This window comes from Eleginops maclovinus, chromosome 2 (genome assembly GCF_036324505.1).
Source record: "Eleginops maclovinus isolate JMC-PN-2008 ecotype Puerto Natales chromosome 2, JC_Emac_rtc_rv5, whole genome shotgun sequence".
Taxonomy (NCBI): Eukaryota; Metazoa; Chordata; class Actinopteri; order Perciformes; family Eleginopidae; genus Eleginops; species Eleginops maclovinus.
This window is the reverse complement of record NC_086350.1, coordinates 22,602,822-22,624,473: the sequence shown is the minus strand read 5'-3', so window position 1 is coordinate 22,624,473 and position 21,652 is coordinate 22,602,822. Positions and strand designations below refer to the sequence as shown.

Below are 21,652 nucleotides of genomic sequence, written 5' to 3'. Positions count from 1 at the left end.
GGTACTAGACTTGCCCCCAGTTTAGAACATTAGAGACAGGAGTGCCAGAACCGAAGCAAAGAAAAGTACTGCTGGACGGGGCAGCAGCAAAACGCCTTCTTTAGCCCCCAAAATAGAATGATCAGTCAACACTATATTTACAATATTATAAAGGCATCTTTGTTATCTGTGCTGTCTTTTCAAAGCCACAAGACAAATAATGTGATTTTACCTTGCAGAACACGGAGGCTGCTGGCCTCTTTTTACCTCAATCTATCAGACAGTTGGAAAAGTGATAATTTAGCAGATTTTAGGTGGCCTAAAATTGCTTGGCAGCTGCTGCCTGTCCACAGCAATATATTGTTTAGCTTCTGTGCTGTTACTTACTAAATATTGTAACCATAATAATCTGTATTTGTTGTATAAAAGTCCATGTTAAGTGCTTACCAAAGGCAAATAAATAAGACTGACAATATAGTGTGTAGTAGGATTATAGTACGAACATAAATTAATAAAAAAGATTAAATAAAAGATAGTTTCAAGGGAATTAAAACTAAAGACAAATCAGGAAAGGCTTTCAGATATACGTATGTTTGAAATGTCCATATGCCAAGATTCCTTCCATCAGTTTGATATGATCCCATAGGGACAACCGGATGCCATCTGCTGGAAGCCAATGAAAAGGATCTCTGTTATTTTTTTATAGAGATATCAAGTTTTGGCATCACAAAAGCAGTCTTGATTCAGAGTTGCTCTGGTAGCGGAATACTTAAATGTGCTACCATATTCTTTTCAGCCTAATATTATAATAATCATAGACAAGTTACATCTGCATGAAAACATAACTGGAGACAATTGCAGGCTGTAAAGGATTTTGGAATTGTCAACATTATATGGCAGGTTGGAAAAAGAATGTTAACCTTGGTTTTAGTACCTAATAAAATCTTATTACACAGCAGTGACCATCAACCACATATTTACAGCATTCCCACATTGGCAAGACCATTCCCTCACAAAACCAGGAATGTCTTTCATGAATGGCTCTCTTCAGTTCACTCCACTGAAAATAAATACATTCGATGCCATGATTGACCAATCTGAAACATGACTTTTCTTAAGACATTTTGTAGGTCATTTTTTCAGTATGTTTATGGGCATTTCTTGTCCCATTTGCACACTTCTATTAACATCAGATGACTGACAGCTATGCTGGAATTACAACTTATAAAACATATTTTTAGATAGGTAAGTGCATTGTTTCCATAACAGTTGTTCTGGCCTTAAACAAATACTTAAAGTCACGGTGACCCCTTCTCTGTGCTTCACTATAAGGATTATGTTAGGTAAAGGTATGAGTTTCGTTTAACTCTTAGAGTTATGAGCCCTTTTTTCATATGTTTGGCTCGCTTGGGCTTTTGTTTTTTTTAAATGCTATTACAACATGAACCCTGTGCTGCACAACCAAGTAATATACATGAAAAAAACAAGATGGGAATGTTATCCCTCAGAAATGTATTTAAAACCCACAGTGAAAAGTAGTCTTCATGAACTTGGTGACCATGGGGAAAACATTTAATATTTCAAAGCACTTAAATCAATATGTATCTACAATATTTACAAAAAAAAGCCATGGCGCGTTTATGTCAAGGTTAGTTGTGCCATTCCTAAAAGCAGTTTCTGTCAGACACAAGCCAGAGGGCGCAGTTGAAAGTGAAATTGAGGCGGAGAAAATCCAATCGCAGGCGACAAGTGCAAAGTGTTTCTGCATCAAAATATTGCCTGGTTTTACAAATGTGTCGGAACATTGTTCCAGTAACATAATTAACATAATGGTTGTCAATGTGTAAAATACAGTTTGCATCGTTAGATTTAAAGAGATGACAGTGTTTGCCTCAAAAAGCACATTTGTCGCCCTTCATTCATACTGTATTTATATTTATTACTGAGACATTAAACACAGATCCTTAATGGTAACCCAAAGGGTTTCTATAACCTTTTTTCAACCCTTTTTTGCTTCATGTAAAGTAATCTAAAACATATGTAGATGAGGGGTGGTTCACACCAGGTTGTAAGGAGTATTCCACAGAGCAAGTCTGGGGTTATTGGTGGTCTTACAGCTCCACCTATTGGATGTTTGGTGGAATTTATTTTGATGTGAAGTCAGAAGTCCTGACCATTAACTCTATATAAGACTAAAAGCCATTTAAGTCTGATATTACAAACAACACCACAAATACAAGTATTGGGAAAAATGTTTGACATTTTATAATATCCTAAAATGGAAAGCAATTTTTTGGGTTAACATAGTATGTATTATAGTGACTTGAGCCACATCAGACCACATTCAAATGATGTGTTGTGCCTAAATGTAGGCCAGTCCAAATTCTTCACTTTCCCGGCACTATATACTGTATGGGACAGAAATATCATTGGCTCCATTTTGAACTGTGAGGTTTGTCAGGCCTGATCAAAAATGTAAAGAGGTGTTGATGTTTTTAAATGTTTTACATCTGTGTGTCTTTCTCTGTTTCCAGTCTGGGCTGGAATAGCTGTGGCGATAAAGTGGCCTACGAGCTGGCCAGAGTTTTGCCTCTTTGCCAGAAGCTGACCACAATAGAGTGAGTTTGTGCACACAAACACACCCAACCACACACGTTCAGCATTTCTTTAGTCATTATTCACGTCTTTATACACAAAACTGTATGGGTTTCAGAAGGGTATTTATTGTTTGTTTTGTTGTTTGTCTTCCTCCTTTAGTTGACCTACTTGCCCCCCACACACTAACATTTGAATGAGAAAAATATATATATATATATATATATATGTGTGAGCGTGTGTGTGTTTATTTCTCCCAGCCTGGAGTCGAACACTGTGAGTGTTTTCGGAGCGGAGGCCCTGGTCAGAGCCTTACAGTCGTGTCCCGCTGTGCAGCTCATCAGGTACACTGAAGGTTATAGTGTCACACATTATTTGCCCATACAGGCTCCTGTAGATTTTGTTTCTCACTTTCACTATTTCTAGAGGAACTAATACCAAAAAAAGCTTTGGACATAACCTTACCTGAGGAAGAACAAAGCACCACCATGTTTTTCATTACCTTAATATGTCAATAGTCAAATAACCTGCTTTTATAACAAGAAAGCAGTCTGTGGTTCATATAAATGACATAGTTTTGTGATTGGTCTCCTTACTTTAATATTGACAAAAAAGTATCTACATACCTTTTGATTTTCTGACTATTCCTATTCCTTGCATGCCTATAATGAGACTGTTAAATGTCTCTCTGTTGCGCTCCTTCAGGCTGTGGAGAAACAATGTCCCCCCCAGTGAGGCCAAGAGGCTCAGTCAGAGGGACAGGAGGCTGAACTTTTCCTCCACCTAATGTCATCCGTATTGTCGGATGGTTGCAGTGACGGGGAGAAGTTACATTCCTATTCATGAATCACTGCTCCAGCTCCAGCAACAAAGGGTTTTGAATCTGTTTCCCTGCAAACGACCATCAGAAAAGCATTCATATGGTTGTCACGTTTTGTGTTTGAAAACCTAAAGCAGTTGCCTAGTTCATTAAGAAATCTTAATTACAAGATCCTCTCTAGGGAACAAAGTAATTAAGTACATATGTTTTAAATAATTATTATTTCAGAAAAGCTATGCACTCATTGGCCTCTAGTTTCATGATTGATGTAATCAGTTGACAGTGTGGCAGTGTAGATGGTCCACTCTATCCACAGTTTTTCTATGAAATAACACCAGTGTTAACAAGTACACCACAACCAAAACATTTGCCCAAAATACTCACTCTAGTAACTACAACATAATTAGAACAGTATCAACACTAGCTATAAAGGGAAATGTACTCATCATTCAATGAGTCAGTAAACCTCTAGGTACCTATAGGGGTTTTCAGGAATGTTCTTCAAACTATGATAATAACTAAACCATTGCACCGGAAATTCACTTATTTGTTAATTTATTTGCACATGGTAAAGGATTTTGTTAAAAATGCAATTTATGAAACTAAACTACTTTCAGTTGTTTAAAACACATGTGCTGTTCCTTTTTAAGACACACTGTTTGCTCATGGCTGTGGACTGGATGTGGTGGAGTGAATTTATACAGATTTTAAAGTTCTGTTACATTTCGACCAGTTTATAATAACCCTGGTAACCCCCAAAATGTCTTATTTGTGATTGCCCACAGCTTTTGTTTTTGGTTACTGCCCCTGGACATACTGTCAACGATCTGCAACTAGAGGCTGAAATGTTTCCTGTTAGTTCTATGGAAGAAAATATCTACTGAAGGGTTTGAAATACTGAGTCACTTTGCAATGTAACTTGTTTACCAAAATTAGAGGCCACATTACTGAAAACACAATATATCATAAACTCACAGTAAAAGAAGGGATGAAGACAGGAGGAGTCTTTGTTGTCTACTCCATTTAAGGTTGTGGTCTCTATCAGATTCTCATATTTATTTCTGCTAGCAGTTTTTTTACAAAATTTAATTTAAGCCGATGATAATTGTATTGGACAATAATGTGAAGCGCCGCTCTCAGGATAATAGATTAGCGCTGTCATTGTGGTGCTGATAATGTTGTAATAACAGAGAAAATGCAGCTTAGTTGTTCTTATCTTGTATTGTACTTTTTACAGTTCATTCTGTTTGATTTTAAAGTCGTAAATATCAGAGTGGGATTTCCTCTGGTACTCGTTACTTAGTTAAATATTGTTTTGCCTTTTAAGATTTGTAATAACGTTTGCCATGACAATTTGCCTCTATTTAATTCCCTCTGACTTGCACTGATATATTAATTTACTTGTGAACACTTGCCAATAATTGTTTTTAGCCAAGCATGACATTTAAATTCAACTTCTTCATTGCTGTTATCTTAAATACAATGTGTTTACCGACTACAAACAATAAAATGAAAATGTCTACATGGATGTATCATTTAATATGATTTTCTTTCATTATTTTAAATCAAAAACATTTAATTAATTAAAACAAATAAATAGTTAACTAAAACATATACGTTTAAACTATAAATGTAATTAAAAATTAAACCCAACTAAATTAAAATGTCTACAAGCACAACACATCATGTTTACATAACTTCACACGGCACAGAGTGTTCTTTATAACCCTCTCTATTTCATTCTGAGAATGCCAGCAGAGCAGCTGAAGTGACAGCTGTGCCTGTCAGTAACACACTTTCCCAAACAGTTGCAGGATTCCCATTCATTTTTTATGGTCTAGCGCCCTCTTGTGGATAAAACCGGTGGTGTCAATGTTGGGCAGATAACTAATTATATATATAAGATAAAAAATATATATATACAAACATTTCACAATTTTACAGAGACCTACAAACAGACCTCAGAAACCGTTCTGAGGTGTAGCAGCCAGGTAAATATTGCAGCATATATATATTAGGGCTGTGAACGTTAACGCGTTAACGCACGCGATTAATCTTGAAACCATAACGCGTTAAAAAAAAAATACGCAAATTAATCATATTATCAAGTTTGACCCCAACTTCCTACCGTAATTCCAGCGCGCATTTTTACCTGGCTGAATTACTGAAAGGCGTCACAAACACAGATAACAGGATGACTGAGGAGGCGTTCCCTGGTGTGCTTAACGGTACATTTCGTTTTAAAAAGCTTCCAGACGGAAGTTTAGATAAAACCAAAGTTGTGTGCACATATTGCAGTGATGAACTGTCTTTCCACCGAAGCACAACAAGCCTGAAGTATCTTCGGGCAAAGCACATCTTTGCTGATGCTAGCAAAAATGCTAGCACTGAGACAGCATCAAGCCGTGTTCGCCAAACTACACTGGCATAGTGCAGCAAGGGCAAGTCTGTCAACAAAGCGACAACAACTAAGCTAACCAATGCTATCGCTAAATGGATCGCCGTTGACTGCAGGCCCATCAACATCGTTGAAGACCAGGGGCTTCAAGGTATTATCCAGATCGCTTCAGATGACCCATCATACAAGCCACCTGCTAGGGGAACTATTGTCACAAGAATTCATGAATTGTTTGGCAGCGAAAAGGCAAAGAAAGCGGAGCAGTTGGCACAAGCTACATTTATTGCACTGACTGGAGACCACTGGACATCAGTAAGCATCCATAACTACCTCGGTGTAACAGCAAACCTAATCGATGACAAATGGCAACTGCACTCGTTCGCTTTAGGTGTGGTGAAAACAGAGGAAAGGCATTTTGCAGAAGCATGTGCTAGTCAGTTTCTTGAAGTTGCAAAGGAGTTAGAGATTACAGACAAGGTCACCACTATAGAAACAGACAGCGCGCGCAATATGATCGCGGCAGCAAGGAGTCTACCATTCGAGCACATGCCCTGTGTAGCGCACATTATACAGAGGGTAATCACGGTGTCTCTCCGTGATAGCGGGTTTGACGGTGCTTTAGCCAAGTGCCGTAAAATAGTCGGACATTTCAAACACAGTCCTGCAAACACAGCAGAGCTGAAACTTCAGCAAGCCTCTCATCGGTAAGAAGAGCAGTCACTTGTCCAGGACGTACCCACGCGCTGGAATTCAACTCTCGAAATGATAAAGCGTGTCCAAAACAACAAAGACCCACTGAAGGCAACGCTAGCACAGCAGAAGCACAAATTAGCCATGCTAACCTCAGCTGAATATGACAGGCTGGCAAAGTTGGAAACACTGCTGGAGCCATGCAGGTAAGGTGACTTCCCATCTCCAATACTCATCATCTCCAATTTTATTTTCTGGCAAATACAATTAATATTATAGTCACTTTGTTATTGTATTTCAGAAATAATTTTAGGCCTGTCCCCTACATGGGTGTTAAATGAATTAAAAGTGTAGTCATTAATACTGTTGGTTTTGTGTGTTTGTAGGTATGTCACTGAGCTCCTGGGTGGTGACAAATATGTGTCCTGCTCTGTAGTGCTGCCTGCACTCTGCCACCTCTTGCGTACGATGGAGGTCATAACACAAACCTGTTATGGCTAAAGGTAGCAACAGCTCTAGATCCCAGATTCAAGGACCTCAGGTGCCTGCCCAGAGCAGAGAGGGAAGAGGTGTGGCAAAAGCTGAGTGAGATGCTGAAGGACAGAGAACCTGCATCACAGCCATCCAGAGAGGAAATTGAACCAGAGCCACCAAAGAAGAAGATGGCCCTCCTACTGATGGGGTCAGAGTCAGAGTCTGATGATGAGGCACTGTCCACAGACAAAACTGTAGACAGGTATAAAGCAGAGCCCAGTGTCGGCATAGAGGCATGTCCACTACAGTGGTGGGCGGCACACACAGGTGCTCATGGTAAGCTAGCCCATGTTGCACAGAGGTACTTGGCTACACCTGCCTCAACAGTGCCATGTGAGAGACTGTTGTGCAGAAGAAGAGGTCCGCTCTGTCATCTGAAAATGTCACCAAGCTGGTCTGCCTGAGCAACTGGTTGAAAGAAAAGTAGACTGTATGGACAGGTTGACTGGAGTCATGTCACACAAGTTCACGCTGTTTAAAATAATCTTATTCAACGAAGAGTGTGAAAAGGGACTGTTCACTTTGTATCTTCAAAGACACTATGGCATTCAATTTCTTAAATAGGCCCACTGTTACTCACTATAGCATTTATTTGGGTGAGATGTTACTTTGCAAACTCTTTACAGGCAAGTTGTTTACATTCACTTTGTAGCAGATGTCACTTTGTAACTGTTTTTTTATGTGGTTGTCTGCTAATCCTTCTAGTCTGCAGTTCATTACGGATGTTGTGGGCAATGCCAAGCACTCCCTGACACTTCTTACTCAGCAAATTAATAGATTCTAGTTCAGAAATGATCACAACCAAGCTGAGATCTTATAATAAAGTAAAAACTTTGATTCCTCTAACCAGTTTGTCATGCATTTCTTTATTCCAACACCACACATGATGTATTTGTTTTATCTCCCCCCAAAAATACAAGTAAATACTAGTATTTTAAACTTGTGATTAATCGTGATTAATCACAACCTGTTATTGTGATTAACTCGATTACATTTTTTTATCGTTTGACAGCACTAATATATATATATATATATATATATATATTGCACATGGTGTGGGGTCTTATAGTCTGTGTTGTTATGTGTGAGGTCTACCGGGGGCCATGATGGTTGTACAGTCTGACCGCTGCAGGAAAGAATGACCTGTGGTATCTCTCCGTGAGACACCGCTGGTGCAGCAGCCTGTCACTCAAGTAGCTGCACAGTAGGGACAGTGTGGCCTGGAGTGGGTGGGACATATTGTCCAGCAGGGAGGACATATTGGTTGCCATTCTCCTGTCTCCCACCACCTCCACATTGTCCAGAGGACTCCCCAGCACAGAGCTGGCCTTTTTTATTAGTCTGTTAAGTCGCTTCCTGTCAGCACCCGAGATGCTGCAGCCCCTGCAGACCACACCATAAAGGATGGCTGATGTCAAAGAAGGTCTGAAGGAGTGCCCCCTGCACCCCAAAAGACCTCAGTCTCCTCAGCAGAAAGAGTGCTCTGTCCCTTCTTGCAGAGAGCAGCAGAGTTGTTGGACCAGTCCAGTTTATTGTTCAGATGAACACCCAGGTATTTGTAGGATTTCACAATCTCTATGTCCACTCCCTGGATATTCACTGGTGTGGGGGGGAGTTTTGGCGCTGTCTGAAATCCACCAACAGCTCCTTGGTCTTCCTTGCGTTGAGCTGGAGGTGGTTCCTCTGCCAACAGAGGATGAAGTCCTGCATCAGCTCCCTGTACTCCCTGTCGTCTTCGTTGGAAATGAGGCCGACGATGGCGGAGTGGTCTGAGAACTTCTGCAGGTGACTGGTCGGCATGTTGTGGGTGAATTCTGCAGTGTAGAGGGTGAAGAGAAACAGTGCCAGCACCGTCCCCTGGGGGGCCCCCGTACTGCAGATGATGGTGTCTGATAGACACTCCATTGTCCTCACGTACTGTGAACGGTTGGTGAGGTAGTCCAGGATCCAGGAGGTGAGCTGGTGATCCACCCCTGAGAGCTGCAGCTTGTCTCCCAGGAGCAGGGGCCAGATGGTGTTGAAGGCACTGGAGAAATCAAAGAACATGATCCTCACAGTGCCCCCAGCCTTCTCTAGGTGGGAGAGGGACCTCTGCAGCAGGTAGATTACGGCGTCATTCACCCCGATGTCAGGCTGGTAGGCGAACTGCAGCGGGTCCATCGATGGTCTCATAAGGGGCCAAAGGTGTTCAAGGACCAGCCTCCCCAGGGTCTTCATCAGCTGCGATGTTAACGCTACCAGCCGGTAACCGTTGAAGTCCTTGGGGTGAGTGGTCTTTGGCACAGGTACAAAACATCTTCCACAGTAGTGGTACCCTCCCTTGCTTCAGGCTCAGGGAGCTGGGTGGAGATGTGAGAGGTGACAGGGCCATTTCCAGGCAGTGGGGACAATGGGCAGCAGGAGGGAATGGTTCGGGGAAGGGGCGCCTGACTGATCAAATCTAATGAAGAAAATGTTCAAGTCGTTTGCCCACTGATGGTCCCCCCGGAGCTGGGAATCCAGAGATGGTTTTTAGGCCTCTCCAGACTCCGCTGACGTTCCTCTGCTGCAGCTGTTCCTCCATCCTCTTCCTGTAGCTGTTTTTCCCCTCTCTGATCTTCCACCTCCGTTCCCTCTGTACCACCTTCAGCTCCTCTCTGTTGCCTGATCGAAAGGCCCTCTTTTTGTCCTTCAGGAGAGCCTGTATCTCAGGGGTAATCCAGGGTTTGTTGTTCGGAAAACACCGTACAGTCCTGGTGTCGACAACGTTTTCCTCACAGAAGTTGATGTAATCCGTTATGCAGTCAGTCAGGCTGTTGATGTCCTCCCCATGACAGTCAGTGAACACATCCCACGCAGTAGTGTCGAAACAGTCATTAAGGGCCTCTTCAGACACCTCAGAACACCTCTTCACGCTGCGTGCAGGCACCAGCTGTCTGTAGACCAGAGGATGATACACAGGCAGGAGGTGGACCAGGTTGTGGTCAGATCTGCCCAGTGGAGGAAGCGGTGATGAGCTGTACGCCTCCTTGGTGTTGGTGTGCAGTATGTCCAGTGTTTTATTGTTTCTGGTGGTGCAGTTGACATATTGTTTGAATATGGGCAGAGTTTTTGAGAGAGAGGCATGATTGAAGTCCCCACAGATCAGGATGAGGGCAGTTGGATGCTGTGTTTGTAGTCTGCTAACAGTAGAGCTGATGACGTCACATGCCTCTTCAGCGTTAGCAAGGGGGCCAAATAGTGTGGCCGCATGCTAACTGCTAACAACTCAATGTTGGTGTTGCAGATCTGTTCTTTAATAGTAATGTGCCCAGGGTTACACCATCTATCATTCACAAACACAGCCAGCCCTCCTCTTTTCCTCTTACCACACTCCAAAGTCCTGCCCGCCCGCAACAGATGAAAACCGTGCAGTGTATCATTGACACAATTATTCTAATGTTTGATTAGAGGTGGGAGAAGTATTCAGATTTTTTACTTCAGTAAATGTAGTACCAGAGTGTAGGAGTACTCTCTTACAAGTAAAAGTCCTGCATTCAAAATGTTACTAAAGTAAAAGTAAAAAAGTATTAGCATCAAAATGTAAATTAACAGTAAATGCAGATTGATGCATTTTAGAATATTATATATGATATGTTTTGATTATAATTATTGATGCATGAAATTGTTCAAGGTTTCAAGGGTGTTTATTGTCAGATGCACAATAGCTACAGTGATGTTATGGCACTGAAAATCTTAGCATCCAACAATGCAGCATATTATAAAAGGACACAAGACAAAATAATAAAATAAATATAATAAAATAAACAAAAACAAGTGCAAAATGAAACAGAATGTAACTAAATGTAATAAGTGAATTTAGTGGAGTAAAAGTACATGATTTATCTCTGAATTGTGGTGGAGTATAAGTACAAAGCAGCACAAACTAGAAATACTTGAGTTAATCTACTTAGTTACTTTACACATCTGATACTAAATATTATGATACCAAAACGGGCATAATACATATTCTTCAGCAGTTTGTACACATGTTGATGTTTACACTAGGCCTCACTACATAAGAATATATATTCTTCATCACTGGTAACGTAACTGAACCGTGTTGAAAAGTATTCCACGTATGTGGGTTGTAGTACCTATATTAACCACAAGAGTGTGCCATTGGAACAATAGAAGGATTTTAGTATTTTTACAGAATATATAAGTACACAAGCTACGACAGACTAATTAAGATTAGGCTTACCATTAGAAAACATTAAAGGGTAGAAAAGTTAAGCTTTACAGTCCAAGACTAACGCTTGAACAACAATGAAGTCTAGTACTAGTAGTACCTTAGAAAACATCCTCGGAAAACATTTAAGACGGAAATGCTGTGCATGTGTTTTAAAGCAACACTTTATTTTGTAAGAGAAACTGGCAGTGCTTCCGGTTGTAAGCTAGTCCTGTAAACTTGATGCAGGTTGGTCCATCAGTGGCGCTGCCGGCAGAGAGAGCAGCAGAGTCCAGGTGGCTACGAGGATTATTTACGATCACACACTGTTGCGCCTTCCATCATAATAGGAATAGAAATGGCAAACGTAACTTCTTTTTCTTCTCTTTGGTAGAAAATAACATTTGTTTTGTAATTTCTGAGCGCAGTAATTAAAGACATTGTAAAAGCGGCAAATAAGTTCGACGTCATTTACTGAGGTGAGTGTGACATTTTCCTAATTTTGTGCCTCTTTTACATGCATTTGTAGAGATGTATAAACTAAACTGGTAGGTGGTTTGCTATAAGAGGGAAACAGAGTGGCTGCTAAATCGCCTTAGTCAAATTAATAAAGCCAAAAGGTTCAAAACGAAGTGTGATGATATTGTTGCTGCACACCTTGCATGCAGGGTAATTATCAAAGGCTCCAAACAAAAGTGCATTTGTGTTCGAGCCAGAGTTGTTGCTCTGTTTTGGCCTGTTTTATGTTTACATTCTCTACAATGATAACTGTTTGTATACATTTTATGTCTATTGGCCACTTTGGTGCGAGGACGACGGACAGGACATATTTAATGGCTATGTGCACTGTGCTATTAACTAGTATGAAGCAGCTTCCATGTTGCTTTAATTGTGGCCTGCCAGTCCCACTGAGCCTGGCCCCTGTACTCCTGCAGAGAGGGGACTCAGGTGTGGATGTGCACTCTGACTGGGTGTGAATGTCTTTAGCAGGGTCAGTACACCCAGACACCCATTTCAGGCTGCTCCACTCCCACACACAAAGTGCAATTGGTGTTTGTATTATAGTGTACACTAAAATGGAGGTGATATGGTATTAATAGCAGGTCCAGGTTAATTGCAGCTGCATTATTCCAAGTGGATCAGCAGCAGTTTTTGAATTACAATTGAAATATATTAAAATTATGTTTTTTCCCCCCTGCTTACAGATTTAAAAGTTAGGCAACATCCATGTTTAAAAAATAAAAGGGATACGAGATTAATCTTTTTTTAATCATTATTTTTTACTTTTCATCTTTATGAGTGCTCAGTTCGTAAGCCTGGCTATCTCTGTAGGTCCACACTACTTTATTCAAAATGATATTTTAACACATGTTTAGCTTTTAACTAAATATGTTTAATATTTGTGTTATATATAACTGTATTTGTGCACGATATTTGTGCATGGTATATATCTAACTATATTTGTGCATGATATTGCACTAGTCCAAGTTATAAAGATTTTGATTAATTGTGTAGCCCTAACTAAAACATACTAATTTGCCAGGAAATAAATTCAGGGTACCCTGCTGTAAACGCTTCCATACTCTATTGTAGAATCAAGTGTTACTTTTGTAGGTGGTGTCTGTTAATGGCAGGTGCTAACAAATGATGTGTGTTTCTTTTTTATGAGGTAATCTTGTTGAAAGGGCTATTTTTCACTATCAATGACAGGGAGGGTGGTGGGGGGGGGGGGGGGGGTGCAGTAGGCCTGCTTTGTCGCATGAAGAAGCCCGCAATTTTTGGTTTTTCCAATTCATGACACGGTTTTTATTTTTTTATTTTTTTCAAATGCGTTCTGCAGAGCAGGGAGGCTGGCGTTGGTCACGGTTTGGAATGAGAGAAAACGGGACAGAGTAACAGGGCGAATATCACTCATGTTTTTTTTTGGAAGACCTTAGTTAAGGCGGCAAGCGTGCGTTTCTTAGGAGGTCACCTAAGCTGTAAAGTGCGGCAGGAAACCCTGAAGGAATAAATGGGTTAATTTGTTTTAGCCGGTCAAAACAAGCATTCAACCACAGATGAATGGCTGATTGAATGAATGACAATATTACACTGGTATTTTCAGTACATCATCACCACCAGTGTGACATCACAGGAGCAGACCCGGGAGGAGCACGCTGGTTATGACACATTAGTATCTTAGCAACAGACAGCATCGTTTTAGCTTGCTGCTTTGAGAACAAAACCACCTTTATGGACACAAAGTGCTGTGCTCTTCATCTGCAGAAAAGAGCCTCAAGGAAATCATGTCAAATATGACATAAGTTATTACTGTTAACATGTTCCCACACACAATTCTTCATTACACTCAAAAAGTGTTACGGTAAAAGTGTGTTTTCTCATTAGGCCTTTTTTTCCTTTGCCAGAGGCATCTCATATTTAGAGCTTCTGCTATGGTGTTGATGTGTGTGTGTGTGTTTGTTTGTGTGTGTGTGTGTGTGTGTGTGTGTGTGTGTGTGTGTGTGTGTGTGTGTGTGTGTGTGTGTGTGTGTGTGTGTGTGTTTGTGCGTGTGTGTGTGGGGGGTGTTTCTTCATGATGTTTATTGATGGATATCATCAGGGTTTCCATAGGGCGTCCATGACCTACACATGGTCAACCTGCATCAAGGTATAACATTCTGCATGTGCATTAATCAGACTTCAGTCCAATTAAACTACTAAGTATTGAGAGCTGTACAGCAGAGAAGACATGTTGTTATTGTCATTTTCTTTTAAGAATATTTCACTTAACACATATATTATTTTAATAAAATTGAAGTAAACATTAAAATGTGTCCTAAATGTTATAATCTATTGTCTATACGTTTGCTAACCAATCATTTCTTTAAGAAAATCTGCCCGGCAACAAATATTGACACCCAGTGTGTTGCTTGCATCTTATTTTTTCTCTTTGCAGCTGTGTTAGTAATTTATGATTTTGTTGGCTGTCAGTGTAAGACATAAAACACAGAAGTGTTGTTTATGTACTGTAAACAACATCCTACATTTCAGTTCATTTCACAAATAGTGTTAGGTGAAGATTTCTCTTTTAAATGATAATATAGAGATTTCTTTGTTTTATAATTTTTCATTACGTCAAGGAGAGAGTTAACATGGAGAGATCTCTGCCCTGACTACAGTTTAACTAACATTTTTGATTTTTGTCTTCATTTTATTGTGGCCTTATTTTGTAATGAGAGTAACAAGCATTTATGCAACAAAAGCTTGCATAACGCACATGTATTTAGATCACCAACATGGAACAGATAGATTTATATGGAACTTGGCACAGACAATCATGGTCCCCATAGGATGAAGTCACAGTGACAGTTTTCAACATCTACCAGATGTTTGGGAACTGAACATTTTTCAGAGAATCATGGTCCCCTGAGGATGTGTCTTGCGTCTTTGGATATCTCCTTATTGTCCTCTAGGTTGATGTTTTGAGTGAAGTGTCTTGACAACTTTCGTTCGTTAGTTTAATACAGACTGTGATGAAATGATTTTAACGTTTAGAGCTTCAGTTGTTCTCAACAAGGTAAACTGCCACCAATTTTGCATAAAATATCATCTATCTTTTTCAAGAACAATGCCAAATGTGGTACTTCTGAATTCTTAAATCTTATAATGTGCATCTTTTTTGATCTGCCGTAAGTGAACTCTTTTTGGTTTCTGGCACCATAGACTGTAGATGGCCACATACAATGGATATCATATGATATCACCTTATGCTCTAGGATATTGTGATGGGCTTTTTTCAATTTGAACTGTTCCGATCTTAAACACAAAATGAGAACAGGTAGGCAGGTTAGTCTGATCAGTAATATAATCAAGCATTTGTTGAAGCTGGTCCAATATTTTGGTTGTGGACCAAACTTGCAAATCAATGGACTCTCTGAACAGTCTCTGCTCTTCTCTGTTTTCATCTGCAACAAGTAATTATACATTATTTAATTTGTTGATTATTTTATAGAATAATAGATTAATTGTAGGGTCTGTGATATTTTAGAAAATACTGAAAAATATCCTTCCCATTCTCTGAAAGTCCAAGGTTATTTCTTTAACTGATTTGTTTTGGAAGTCCAAAACCCAAAGACATGCAGTTTAATTTAACAGAAGAAAGCAGGATATCTTCATATTTAAGTGATTGAAAACAACATTTTGCCATTTTTGCATGAAAAAAGAAAAGTCCACCATAACGTGACCGATCTTTGCAGCAAACATTAGCATGCTAACAGACAAAGCTAAGATGCTAAACATGCTAAACATAGCACATGTTAAACCGAATGTTTGCATACTTATGCAGCTCAAATCACAACTCTGCCATGAAACTGCGAATGTGAGAATGTAAGAAACAAAGGTTTATTCTACTTATTTCTCGGTGTGTTTTTTGCTCCAGGGTATTTCACTGTGACCTCAGACCATGGCCTACACTTTAGGCTCGACCACTGAGGACCAGACGCGCACTTGCGGACCCCAGCACTGTGTCACTCGGGTGGAGATGTCCGTCACCGCAAGCAGCCTGCTGGACCGAGATGTAGCCTCCAAGTCGGACCCGTTCTGTGTTCTCTTCCATGAGGTGGATGGAAACTGGGTGGAGGTAAGGATGGAAGAGTGATGGGATAGGAGTGAAACAAATGGAGAGAGAAGTATATGAAGAAGTAAGGGATTAAGGCACAAGAATGAAGAAAAGAAAGAATGTTTTGTCTTCTTAAAACAGGTGGAGCAATCAGCGGGGGATGAACATGGCAGATTGAGGATAAAAGGCTAACAAAGAGATAATACATTATTGTTCGGATCATAGGGAGTCAAACTCACATCTTGTGCTTCTCCATGCTGTGCATTTCAACTACAGGGAGGTGGAGAGAAGAGGGTAAAAGGGAACCAGAAATAAAAAAGGGAGGATGGAACATTTTAAAAGTGTTTGTAGTGCTTTCAAGTTCACATCCGCCGTTTCAGGCTCCTTCTAGCAGAGAAGTAGAGGATTTTGTTTGTTGTCTATGTTGCTCCACAGACGGTATATGTTGTGAGCCAGAACCTAACTCTGATGTCTTGACCATCTGGCATGAGCCTCGGCCTGCTGAGCCCAGTAGGATAGTGTAACATTTTTTCCAACGTGGGGATGGTACCATAGTGTGTTTAAAAGGCACTATTGGGGCTGCCAATTTTATGAGATTCCACAAGTAGGTTTCATGCAATCATTACACTTGTTTTGATCAAGCTACAGATTGGACGCATTGCTCCGAGGTTACCAAAAGGTTTCAGATAGAAATATGTTTCAGGATTTTAATATAATGTCAACCTTGTTCATAAATGTATGGGAGGGATGATGATGCTGAAAACAGTTGTATGGTTATTGGTTTTATGGTGATTAATAGTTTGCCTGTTCTAATTATGACTGGGTTGTATACGTTATTTAATTCCTATCTAAATTCAACACTTTGTTAATGATCAAAAGTAAATTATTCTGGAAACCTAAATCTATTCTCTCAATGTAGGCCCGCATAGGACTGTGTTTTATTGGTTAACAAAAAGTCTTAAACTATAAGGTACTATATTAAAACCCACTGTTTGCCCACTGGCTGGTTCTATTTTGTGTGGAGATTCAAGTCCTCGCCTTTTCTGCTTCGGCTTCTAGAGTTGCTGCCTTAGTCCAAAGACATGCAGGTTAAAGGCTCGGTCACGCAAGAATTGGAAGCATTGACATTTCACGCCAAAATCAATTAATTCCAATAAATTAGTGGATCCCCTTGAGGAGGTGAAATCAACTGAGACAATGTTCCACATATAGAGTTCAACTTTGATGAACTTTGACAACAATATTCACGCTGAGCGAGCTGGAATGTTTGAAATGGAGGAAGCTATCATAGCTTATTAGCTGTTTAGCACCATTAACTTTTATTCAACCTTTGCTATCTCCTCTCCTCGAGCTGTTGTGACTGACTGGCCCTTGCCTGACTGCACTGGCTTTTAATAGTTAGCCCACCAGCTACAGCTGTTCACCAACTAAACCCACATGTAGCCATTTTTGCACCTGCACTTTAACCCTAAAATGAGGTAGAGATCACTCAAAGGAACTGTATGAGAAAGACCATTTCCAAATCATTTTACCTGAACATGAAAAAGACTTGACTCTGATTTGGCCCAAGTGTAAGTAAACCTGCTCTTTGTCATGAGAAATCATAGAGTCAAGCAAATGTTGACAACGTTTCTACCGTGACTGTCATGAACCCAGAAAAAAACACACATCTAACGCTGAAGAAGAAGGGTCTATAGGGCCTATACAAAGATTGCAAAAAAAGGTTCTAATAGAACTCCCCAAACTTTAGGAACTTCTTACTGTAAATGCCCTGACACACCAAGCCTACAGTTTTCCATCTGCCAATGCTAGTGTGCCTTTGACACCAAGCCTACAGTTGTCCATCTCCCAATGCTAGTACGTACTTGCAGACGCTTCTTTGTTGATTTTATACTTTAAATTTTGAATAAAGCCAAGTAATATGCAAAAATGGTTGGCAAATGTGTCAAGGGGTGAACTTACGGGCATGAACCCAAACGCACATGTCCTTTTACTGGATTGATCTCCGTACAATGGGTTTCACAAACAAAAAACACTCTTTCGAGGGAAAAAAACCTGAACTAAATACTTCGAAACAAAAACCACTCTCGTATGAGGGAAAACACATGAGCCTGGAGTTAGATGTCGGACGTTCACGTATGAGGAACTGGCATTGGAACAGGGGAGACGAGGACAATATATCCACAAGGTGAGGAGACACAGGTGGAAACAATCAAGGCGGGGTAGACAATCACAAAAGAGGGAGACACACGGGGACAACATTATTTTTCGAGACATGAAAAAAATGCTGCTTTGTTTATGTATGTATCATTACATTGATCATTGATTCACAACTTTACATATCACATTTTTCCCTTTTTGAAAGACAAATATTGTCATAATAGCCACCAGATGGTATGGAGAGTTAGGTCCTTAATGTGTGTGTAAAACGTCTGTGCCGGTTAGATGTTGGCTGTAGTCTTTGCGGTGTGTTTAAGTGTGACTTTGACACATAAGCACGGGACATTGTGTGACGTAACAGTCCATCTCTGTTTCCGATAGTTCTTTGATGCAAGGAACAGCAACAGACACGGTTGCTTCCAATCAAATTAGGAACTGGCTTTGTGACCGTGGTGTAATCTCTGTTCTTTCCTGCTTTGTGGAGTCTCTACCCAGGCGTCACCCTTCGGCCTGAACCAAACCGAGTATCTTCAGTAAGTGAGAATGCTTATTTCATAGTCAATCTCTAGTTGTATGAAAGGGAAACATTCCGGACAATGTTCAGACCTGATTCTCTGGGTATTTTACAGTGATATTGTACGGCTTATGTCACCATCTTCCAGCCCCACTTGTTCTGCTCGGACGAGCAAATGGGACTTTGTGCTGCATCAATCAGCGGTTCAGTTGAGTCCAGGCATGTTGTATCTATGTTCTTTTCTGGTGTGGGTAGATTCTCCTCAGCTTTAAGTCTGCAGGCAACATGTGATGTGAATGTATGTTGTCAACATACAAAAATAATCACTGAGTTGAAGCAATAGCATGGTGAAGAAGTTTCGGTGTGTGTAGGCTGCTGCCTCAATGTTATTTTGTAGCAGCTGGTCAACAGGGCAAACAGGCTTTTTGTGTATGTGTGTGTGTGTGTCTGTGTGTGTGTGTGTGTAGGCGAGTGCCGCGGGTTGTAACTCGCTGTCGGTCAGCACGGCATGTTGCTCCGATGTGAAATTGCCAACGGTTACTATGGCAACGGAAAGGGAAACAAAAGCTTTGTGATCCTGGAGTGAGCAGACGATGGATGAAGCAAAATCCGGCCCAAACCTTTTCTGGGATATTATCCACAGCTCACTCTTTAGTCACAATCCGACTTTCTCACTTTCTCTGATCACCATTCTGTTAGCTTTGTTTTCTATCTGCGATTATCTTTATCATATATGTCACTAGTCCTCCCCTCTCTGTCTGTCTCACTTTCTGTATATCTTCGTCTGCCCTGTGAGAAAGAGGTGTGAGAAGCAGCTGGGTCGTTCAGGGGAAGAAAAAACAGAGAGGGTACGATGGGGTAAGAGTGTGAGAGCAAGGAGGTGTGAGAGAGGGAGATGAGAAAACGTTCGATGGAAAGAGAGGGTGAGTGGGAAAATAAGCGAGAGAAAGACATGAGTGTGGCAGAGAAGACAAGACAAGAACATGAATGAACGTCATCTAGAAAAAGAAGAGAGGCTGAACATGATTAGCCTACAGAAATGTGTACGTATCTAAGATACACGTACATACAGTATGTGGCACCAGACTTGAAGACTGCTTTGGCTATTTTCTAAATTCCTCTCAGAACTGTAAATCCTCACACTAATCTAAAATGTGTTATGGACACATATACAAGCCTGCAACACTACAAGAGATAACCCACGTTCAATGTGATGTTTATCCAAGTTCAGTAGGCATGCTAAAATAATTTGGGTTCAAATTAAATCTTTAAAGCAGCCTTATATTTTCATGTGCTGGATCAATCTTTCAACTCAACAGTGTTTTAATTTTAACTATATCTGCGCTTTATTATACACTTTAAATCCAAGCAAAGTGAGCTAAATGACAAGCTTAGTTCTTAAAATCTGGCATCAGGGTGTTTGTGTCCTTTGTTAGGTTACTGCTGTTAAGCGATTTACAAATACATTTCAATATTCACAGAAAAGTGAACCTTTGACTATAACAACTGTTTTAATTGAAAGCAAAAATGTTACTGTATGTGGTAATTGACACACTTTTTGCTTTCCCCTATCAATTTTAAATAAATGTAGTTGCACAATGTAGAAAGATGACAAGACATGTGTTTGGATTGGTTGCCCATAAGCTTTGTTTTCACTATAATATTCTCAAATACATACAAAGTCACTGGGTACGATGTCCAGGGGAAATGAAGGCTCCATTTACAACACAAAATTGTGGAAAACAAGATGCAGTGTGGCTAACTGTAATTTCCATGCTGGTGATATCTGTGGCTGATGAAAGGTTATTGTTTGTCCCACTTGTATGTTTTTGTTGTTGTTTGTGAGCACTAACGTGCAATGGGGCACAGGGTATTTAGGTGACCTCAACGACACAGGTGCGGCTGATTGGGACAGGGAAGAGCAACAGTTTTTGAACGTGTAGCTGTACACGCTGTTTCTCGTTGGAAATAAATGGTATTGAAAGCTAAACACTTTGTTGTTAGTGGAGATTATACACGTCCAATTAGTTTGCCCAGTTTAGCCATATATTGAATGGCAAATAGTCACCACAGTTGTACTGATTGGATTTGAGTTGTCAAAGGGCAAGGATACTTTTTAAATTACATTAGATAACACTTAGCTGATGCTTATATACAAAGCAACTTACTTACAATAGGCCCAATCGGCCATGATGATAACAAAAAAAACTATACATCAGTTTTTGGGTAAGCTGCTGTTGAAACAGGTGAGTTTTCAGACTTCTAGTCAACTCTAATCGTTGATTTCCCACAACTATCTGATATATATATATATGTACTGACCAAGTGATTTTGAGATTTTAGTGGTGGTTTTTGTGCTGCAACTTATTCCAAATGATTCCTTTTTACCAGCAAATCCTCTGATGATCGGGTCTTTGAAACCATTTTTGGCTGCTAGCAGCTGGCTTGTCAATAAGACGTTCCTATTGTTCATGTTGTGTTATTTGTATACAACAGGAAAAGGCTTATTCCAGTTTGCCTGTTTTGTTGGCTTCTTTTTTTTCACATGAACAGATGAAACTGTTGGAAATAGATGAAGAGCCACAAGGGTCTGAATCATTTTCGTAGTCCAGCGAGCCAGGTTTAAGTCCACAGTAGCACAAATATGAGACATGCACTTGAGCCTCCCAGGCTCCCATGATTCTCCACCAATATCAGGTTTTAAGCCACAAAGTGCACCCATACTCCTCTCTGCTCTCTTCCCCTGTGTCATACAGAGAGATAAGTGATGTAAGCACTCTTAGCAGAATGAAGTTAAACTCCTTTTCCCCACAAAGTCGGTCTGCAGCACATAGGCATGTCTTTTCAGCAGTTCTTTAATAATACATTTTTACAGTCAGATAAACACAAGATAGTTTAGATAAACAAATTCATAATAATGATATGTAAAAGGTCATTTTTGAGGTACTATTTGCCCTATGAAACTGCTGTCAGCATACTAACATGCATGTTATATTTGTCATTTTCACCTTTCGCATCTTATCACGTTATTATCCATTACTGAAAAAGCCAACTAGGTGTTTAATCACTAATATATGAATGAAGATATAATGGAAATACATTTCTAATTTTCCTTAAATAAATAATATAAACAAGAAAAATACATATGTAATTCTGTAGGCTCTGTGAGAGCGACA

The 21,652-nt window shown here is 40.1% G+C and overlaps 2 protein-coding genes across 8 annotated transcripts in view; both read left to right on the top strand.

Moving 5' to 3' along the window:
• The window catches only part of nlrc5 (NLR family, CARD domain containing 5), a 43,063-nt gene extending 38,129 nt beyond the window's left edge, over positions 1–4,934 (top strand). For 6 of the 7 annotated variants that reach the window (XM_063901749.1, XM_063901775.1, XM_063901782.1 and 3 more), the window contains 3 exons: positions 2,514–2,597; positions 2,835–2,918; positions 3,280–4,934. In XM_063901749.1, the coding sequence (XP_063757819.1) occupies positions 2,514–2,597; positions 2,835–2,918; positions 3,280–3,361 (250 nt within the window). In that variant the 3' untranslated portion in view covers positions 3,362–4,934. Of the gene's footprint in view, positions 1–2,513; positions 2,598–2,736; positions 2,919–3,279 lie in introns of those variants that run through there. The other variant, XM_063901789.1, reaches the window with a different exon arrangement.
• Positions 4,935–11,453: 6,519 nt separating this feature from the next.
• Positions 11,454–21,652, top strand: part of cpne2 (copine II) — a 55,364-nt gene continuing 45,165 nt past the window's right edge. The window contains exons 1-2 of the mRNA XM_063912035.1: positions 11,454–11,684; positions 15,623–15,823. Coding sequence (XP_063768105.1) covers positions 15,647–15,823 — 177 coding nt within the window. The 5' untranslated portion in view covers positions 11,454–11,684; positions 15,623–15,646. The remainder of the gene's footprint in view (positions 11,685–15,622; positions 15,824–21,652) is intronic.